Below are 7,357 nucleotides of genomic sequence, written 5' to 3'. Positions count from 1 at the left end.
TCTCTCTGTCTCTCTCTCTCTCTACCTGTCTCTCTCTCTCTCTACCTGTCTGTCTCTCTCTCTACCTGTCTGTCTCTCTGTCTCTCTCTCTACCTGTCTGTCTCTCTCTCTACCTGTCTGTCTCTCTGTCTCTCTCTCTCTCTCTACCTGTCTGTCTCTCTCTCTACATGTCTGTCTCTCTGTCTCTCTGTCTCTCTCTCTCTCTACCTGTCTGTCTGTCTGTCTGTCTGTCTCTCTCTCTACCTGTCTGTCTCTCTCTCTCTACCTGTCTGTCTCTCTCTCTCTGTCTCTCTCTCTCTACCTGTCTGTCTCTCTCTCTCTGTCTCTACCTGTCTCTCTCTCTGTCAGATTAAGACCGGTGCTCCCTGCAGGTCAGAGCGTCTCGCCAAATACAACCAGCTGATGAGGTGAGAACTTCCTGTCATTCACACAGTACTTTTCAAAGTAAAAGCATGGCTGTTTACAAAGTTTACAAAGTTGGAGCGTTTTTGAGTCTGAGTTGACAGAAGAATAAAGATCTGTAAGATGTGACCTCTGACTTCTGACCTGCAGGATCGAGGAGGAGCTCGGAGACAAAGCCAAGTTTGCCGGTAAAGACTACCGCCACCCAAAAATCAACTGAAGCTCTGCCCTGACTTCCTGTCTGTCACTGTGACAACTGACTGACAACTGACCACCCTGAAGCCCCTCCCCCCTCCAGGTGGGGTTGAGGGGTCAGAGGTCATGGCGGGTTTGACCCCGCCTTCCTAAAAATAATTCCATGAATGATGTTTTCTACATAAAACACAATAAAGACGAAAGAAAGAAACTTTACTCTGTTTTACTTTGTTAACATAACTAAGATTTTAATATTTACATGTATTCTAGTGTATTAATTACATGTATTCTGGTGAATTAATTACATTTATTCTGGTGTATTAATTACATTTATTCTAGTGAATTAATTACATTTATTCTAGTGAATTAATTACATTTATTATAATGAATTAATTACATTTATTATAATGAATTAATTACATTTATTTGAGTGTATTACATTTATTATAATGAAATAATTACATTTATTCTGGTGTAATAATTACATGTATTATAGTGTATTAATTACATGTATTCTAGTGTATTAATTACATGTATTCTAGTGTAATAATTACATGTATTATAGTGTATTAATTACATGTATTCTAGTGTACTAATTACATGTATTCTAGTGTATTAATTACATGTATTCTAGTGTATTAATTACATGTATTCTAGTGTAATAATTACATGTATTATAGTGTAATAATTACATGTATTATAGTGTATTAATTAAATGTATTCTAGTATATTAATTACATGTATTCTAGTGTATTAATTACATGTATTATAGTGTAATAATTACATACCGCCGCTATGAACACATCACCCCGGTCCTTCGCAACCTCCACTGGCTCCCAGTCAAATACAGAATAGACTTTAAAATACTACTCACCACCTACAAAGCCCAAAACAACCTGGCCCCTCCCTACCTCTCAGACCTCCTCCCCCTCCACGCCCCAACCCGTTGCCTCAGGTCCGCCGGTGCAAACACTCTGAAGACCATCAGGACCTGGACCTGGGTTGACAGGGCCTTCTCAGCTGCTGCACCTCCCCTCTGGAATGCCCTCCCCATCCACATCTGTGAGGCTCCCTCCCTATCAACATTCAAACAAGCCCTCAAAACCCACCTCTTCAAACTCGCACCCTACCCTCCACCTGCTAACCCCTGCACCCTACCCTCCACCTGCTAACCCTGCACCCCTACCCTTCACCTGCTAACCCCTGCACCCTACCCTCCACCTGCTAACCCCTGCACCCTACCCTCCACCTGCTAACCCCTGCACCCTACCCTCCACCTGCTAACCCTGCACCCTACCCTCCACCTGCTAACCCCTGCACCCTACCCTCCACCTGCTAACCCCTGCACCCTACCCTCCACTACAGGACCCATTCCACATAGACGCTCCAGCTTCCTTTTGTACCAAAATGTCCTGTTTGTTTGTTCTGTTTGCTCCTCTGTCTTTCTTTTCATTTGTTTGTTCTGTTTGTCTCTGCCCTGTAAAGCGTCTTTGGGTATTTAGAAATGCGCTATATCAAATGAAAGTATTATTATTATTATTATTATTAACCTGGTTTGTGAGGACGTGTGTGTGTGTGTGTCACTGTGGGGGGAGAGGGTCAGCCTCTTTCTCTCTAATGAGGTGATAGATGACCCTTGCTTACTGCTTACTGTGTGTGTGTGTGTGTGTTTGTGTGTGTGTGTGTGTGTGTGTGTGTGTGTGTGTGTTTTATGTGCGTTGTCGATGACGTCGGAGGATGAATGGGGGGCGGGACAAAGACGTCTGACTGGGACAAAGACGATGGGGGGGGTCATTAAACACACACACACACCTATCCTTTGGAGCATGTGAACCTCACTAGCCCTGCCCCCTTCCACAGGAAATAGTTGGTCACGACGACGCGGTCGCCGCGGTGACAGTTTACGACGAGGAGGGATGACCGAGGTCAGAGGTCACGAGGGTCTGAGAAAGACATCAGAACCTCAAGGACCTGGAACCCCCTCAAGGACCTCTGGTACCATCTGAAAGGTCCTGGAACATCCTCAAGGACCTCTGGTACCATCTATAAGGTCATAGAGCATCCTCAAGGACCTCTGGTACCATCTATAAGGTCCTATAACCCCCTCAAGGACCTCTGGTACCATCTATAAGGTCCTAGAACATCCTCAAGGACCTCTGGTACCATCTGAAAGGTCCTAGAGCATCATCAATGACCTCTGGTACCATCTGAAAGGTCCTGGAACATCCTCAATGACCTCTGGTACCATCTGAAAGGTCCTAGAACATTTTCAAGGACCTCTGGTACCATCTATAAGGACTTAGAACCCCCTCAAGGACCTCTGGTACCATCTGAAAGGTCCTAGAGCAGTGGTCGCCAACCCGTCGATCGCGATCCACTGGTCGATCTCGGAGACTTTCCCCGTCGCTCTCCAAAATAAAATAAAAATAAATTCAGAAACACATTGGGCCTCATTCTCGAACATTTTCTGAAGTGTCTTCTGAAATGTTTTCTTACGGACTTCGGAAGACCAATGTCAGAAAAGATCTCTGCCTGAAAATGGGTTCTTACACAGCCGAAATGCACTTCCTCATTCGGGGAGCACAGCTGAGAACTGTGCTCCCCGAATGAGGATTCTTAAATCGCGTGCACCTGGATTTACATACAGAAACGCCCCGCCAGCTCCTTATAAGGGCATGCAACTGAAGAGACGTGTGCACAATCGACAGGCAACGCGAAAGCAACTTCAGACTGATTAAAATCATGTCAAAGTGGAAAGTCCTGTCCGGATCTCGTCCTATAGTGTTTTTCTCGGTACATTGTAATCCTAGTTTGACTTGATTATAGTGAATGCATTGGGTGCCTTCCATTTCAGCCCATCATACAATATTTATCATTCGATAATTAAGATGTACTTGAAATGTGTTCTTTTATTTTTGTTATTCATGTTTTTTTTCTCCATTGAATGGTATATTTGACACTGAACTAGTTCATCTTTATCTCAGTGATAGTGTCCAAATGAGCATAAAATATCACTGGTATGTAAAACCTACATGGACAACAAAATAGATGTAAATGTTGATCAAAATCTTATTCTCTTCTGCTCATAATGAAACAAGTAAACAACTCAAAAGTTGACACTGTCAGGTCCGTTCTCCATCCATTGTGTGCGGTCCCTTTAAGAATTAGGATTTGGGAGTGACGCGGATATGAATGCTAGTTTATCCGTCTTTCCTTTACAAGCAGGAAAATTATTTCTCTCTTTATTTGAGAAAAGTTCATATTTGTGTTGTCAAATTTCACTATGACCCTGAAATTTTGTCTCTTGTGTTATCATATACTGGATGCAAGCAAAACTACAGAGCAAAATCACACTCTTTCTGATTCAACCAATCTATGAACTGTCTGAAACAATGGATTTTCGCGGCCCCAAATAGGCCCCGAAAAAAATTGCCGCGCACTATGTGCGCAAACATGGTGCACTCCCCTTGGGGCTACGCCCCCCCCCTTCTTTGAATCGTAGAAACGCCCCTGGTCTGGACAGTCTTTTTCTCTCAACGCCTCAATAGGTAGATCTTCCCTGTCATCAAGGCAGAGGTCGGGGATCTTGGGCTTAAAAATGTTGGTGACCACTGTCCTAGAGCATCCTCAAGGACCTCTGGTACCATATATAAGGTCTTAGAACCCCCTCAATGACCTCTGGTACCATCTATAAGGTCCTAGAACATCCTCAAGGACCTCTGGTACCGTCTGAAAGGTCCTTTAACCCCCAATTTGAGCGTTCTCAATGACTTATTGTCCCTGGAAAGAATCTCTGATACTCCTTAAGGACTTTCGGAAATGCTTCCGAGAACCTCTTTAACAATTCCAGGATCCCCTTCAATGACTAAACACCTCTAAGACTCCAGGATCCTCTTCAAGGGCCCTTGAAATCTAGCTAGGAACCATTTTAACTTCCTCAAGTACCTCTGATACCTTCGGAAGGACTCTGTAACCCTCCTCAAGGCCTCTAGGATAATCTTCAAGGACTGCAGCATCCTTAACAACCATTTGAGCCTCCTTGATTTGTACCTTCTCAAGGACCCCTGGAACCTCTTCAAGGCCTATTTAAGACTTACAGTGGACCTCTGGAACCTTCTCACGGACTCCAGGACCCCATGATGAAAAAGTGATCTGTTATTTATGAATGAACTCTTCTCAGGTGTGTTTTATTTCATGAATCTTCGCGTCTGATTGGTCGATGTTATCGTCTCTTTTCTTTCCTCCATGTTTCAAAGTCTTCACACACAGATCTTCTACTTTTGTCTGTGTGTGTGTGTGTGTGTGTGTGTGTGTGTGTGTGTGTGTGTGTGAGACCCGTCGTTGGGGGTAACGTGGTAAGAATGCGTGACATCACAGCTCTGATGTCGTACTTAAGGCCGGGTCTGTGAGCTGGTGGACCAGCGACCTGTCCTGACAGTGAGACAGGACGGACTCACCAGACGAGCAGCACGGTCCTTCTGTTGGAATATTTCTCTTCATCGGTGAGTGACTTTATTGTTCTTTATTCTTCTTCTTTGGTGGTTTTATACGTCACGTTCGTGTCACGGATCAATAAAGTTTTTACAGTATTCAATCTGATCTAATGTGAGTAAAGCCGGTCATGTGATCTGATTCATTTCTATTGAACCAGGAGTACGGAAGCCCAGAGGGGACATTATTCAAACCATAACCAGCAGAACGTCACTGAGACAACATTTAAATGTTTATTCAAATATAAAAGTTAAAAAGCAGTTTAAACAGTGAATACATAAATAAAGAAGCTCCGTCATCTGTACTGATGATGGTTTGGTGGGTCCAGGTGGCCCCCCTGTCCCCCAAATAGTCCATTAAATCTGGGGCTCCTGGTGGTCTGGGGCTCCTGATGGTCTGGGGCTCCTAGTGGTCTGGGGCTCCTGATGGTCTGGGGCTCCTAGTGATCTGGGGCTCCTGATGGTCTGGGGCTGCTGGTGGTCTGGGGCTCCTGATGGTCTGGGGCTCCTAGTAGTCTGGGGCTCCTGATGGTCTGGGGCTCGTAGAGGTCTGGGGCTCCTAGTGGTCTGGGGCTCCTGATGGTCTGTAGAGCAGAGGACTCTGCATCAGAACACCCTGCAGCCAATCAGGATACAGTAGACTCTGTTGCTATGGTAACACTTTATCAATTTTCTTTCTTATTTTCCTCCACAGAAACAAAGATGGCTGCTTCATCTTCCTCCTCCTCCTTCGTTCCTCTCCTCCTCCTCTTCCTCACCGTCACCGTGGAGTCGAGACGACAACGAGACAACAAACAGGTCTGTGGAGACCACCATGATCTTCATCATCATCACCTTCATCACCCAGACATGTTGGCATGTAGACATGATGAATGACATGCATGACGTTCATCATGCAGGACAACATGTCGGCATGTTGACGTGTTGACGTGTTAGCATGTAGACATGTTGACATGTTGGCATGTTTGCATATTGGCATGTTGGCATGTTGACATGTCGGCATGACATGACATTCATCATGCAAGACAACATGTTGACATGTCGGCATGTTGACATGTCGGCATGACATGATGTTCATTGTGCAGGACAACATGTTGACATGTAGGCGTGTTGGCATGTCGACATGTTGGCCTCTTGATGTGTTGCCGTATTGGCGTGTTGACGTGTTGGCATGTAGACATGACGACATGACATGACGTTCATGATGCATGACAACATGTTGGCGTGTTGATGTGTCGGCATGTCGACATGTCGGCATGTTGTCATGTAGACATGTTGACATGTCTGACAAAATGTTGACATGTTGGCGTCTTGACGTGTTGACATGTCGGTGTGTTGATGTGTAGACATGTCAACATGTCGGTGTGTTGACGTGTTGGCGGCATGTTGGCGTGTTGACATGTTGTTTACATTTTAAACTCTCTCCTCAGGTCTTACACACTCTGTTCGGCTCTCGCCTCTCTTCTTTCATCTTGGCCCCTCCCACCTCTGATGACATCACAGAGGGCTCAGCCGGACGCCCCGCCCCCTCCTCCTCCTCTCCCTCCACGGGATTGGCCGTGAGTGGCGGTGCTGCGAGGGGATTGGCCGGCGGCGGACAAGAGGTGGTCCCGCGGTTCTTCCTGGACCTCCTCCAGAGGCAGTCCAAGATGAGGAGGCGGAGCAGGAAGTCCATGATCGGAGGAGGAAGAGGATGCTTCGGGATGAAGATGGACCGCATCGGCTCCATCAGTGGGCTGGGCTGTTAATAAAAGCTGACCTCTGACCTCCAGAGACTTCCTGCTGGAACTTCAACTAAACTAAAGGAAATGTAGACAGGTAGACATCCTACCATTGACCTCTCACCTCTAACCCCTGGCTACTGCACAGCCAGCAGAACCCTGTGTGTGTGTGTGCATAACTGTACATTGTGCAGTCTCACTGCACGATGTAATTAAATAAAAGACAAACTCCACTTGGCTCATGCTGCTTCATTTTATCATGAATCAATATTTCTGTATTATAAATTATATCTATATATGAGTACTGGGCAAGTTAACGCATTATTATCGCGTCTCTTCCTGTTTCCTTCACCTACATTCCCCTGGGTCCTAAGTCCCTCCATGTACAGCTTCTTATCACCCTCTATGTACCAACGTACATTTATAACAAATACCACACATATTACGGTAATCAGCGTTGCATATGTGTCTGACCAAAATACCAAAAAATAAATGATTCATTTAAATTATTGTTTTAGAGTTTTTAAAGTGTTTTGTTTGTAATATGTA

General features: G+C 45.1%; 2 protein-coding genes across 2 annotated transcripts in view; both read left to right on the top strand.

The window, feature by feature from the left end:
• LOC116377765 (beta-enolase) overlaps nucleotides 1-808 on the top strand; it is a gene marked incomplete at its 5' end in the record, with an annotated part of 1,946 nt that extends 1,138 nt beyond the window's left edge. The window contains 2 exons of the mRNA XM_031839484.1: nucleotides 349-407; nucleotides 553-808. Coding sequence (XP_031695344.1) covers nucleotides 349-407; nucleotides 553-622 — 129 coding nt within the window. The remainder of the gene's footprint in view (nucleotides 1-348; nucleotides 408-552) is intronic.
• A 4,177-nt stretch (nucleotides 809-4,985) lies between these two features.
• Nucleotides 4,986-7,045, top strand: LOC116377766 (C-type natriuretic peptide 2-like). Its single transcript, XM_031839485.1, has 3 exons — nucleotides 4,986-5,099; nucleotides 5,782-5,885; nucleotides 6,518-7,045. Exons 2-3 carry the CDS (start codon nucleotides 5,790-5,792, stop codon nucleotides 6,833-6,835), a joined length of 414 nt encoding a protein of 137 aa, XP_031695345.1. The 5' UTR covers nucleotides 4,986-5,099; nucleotides 5,782-5,789; the 3' UTR covers nucleotides 6,836-7,045.
• The last annotated feature ends 312 nt before the right edge of the window (nucleotides 7,046-7,357 follow it).

This window comes from Anarrhichthys ocellatus, unplaced genomic scaffold (assembly GCF_004355925.1).
Source record: "Anarrhichthys ocellatus isolate YVR2014 unplaced genomic scaffold, GSC_Weel_1.0 scaffold1652, whole genome shotgun sequence".
Taxonomy (NCBI): domain Eukaryota; kingdom Metazoa; phylum Chordata; class Actinopteri; order Perciformes; family Anarhichadidae; genus Anarrhichthys; species Anarrhichthys ocellatus.
This window is presented reverse-complemented; position numbering and strand designations above follow the sequence as displayed.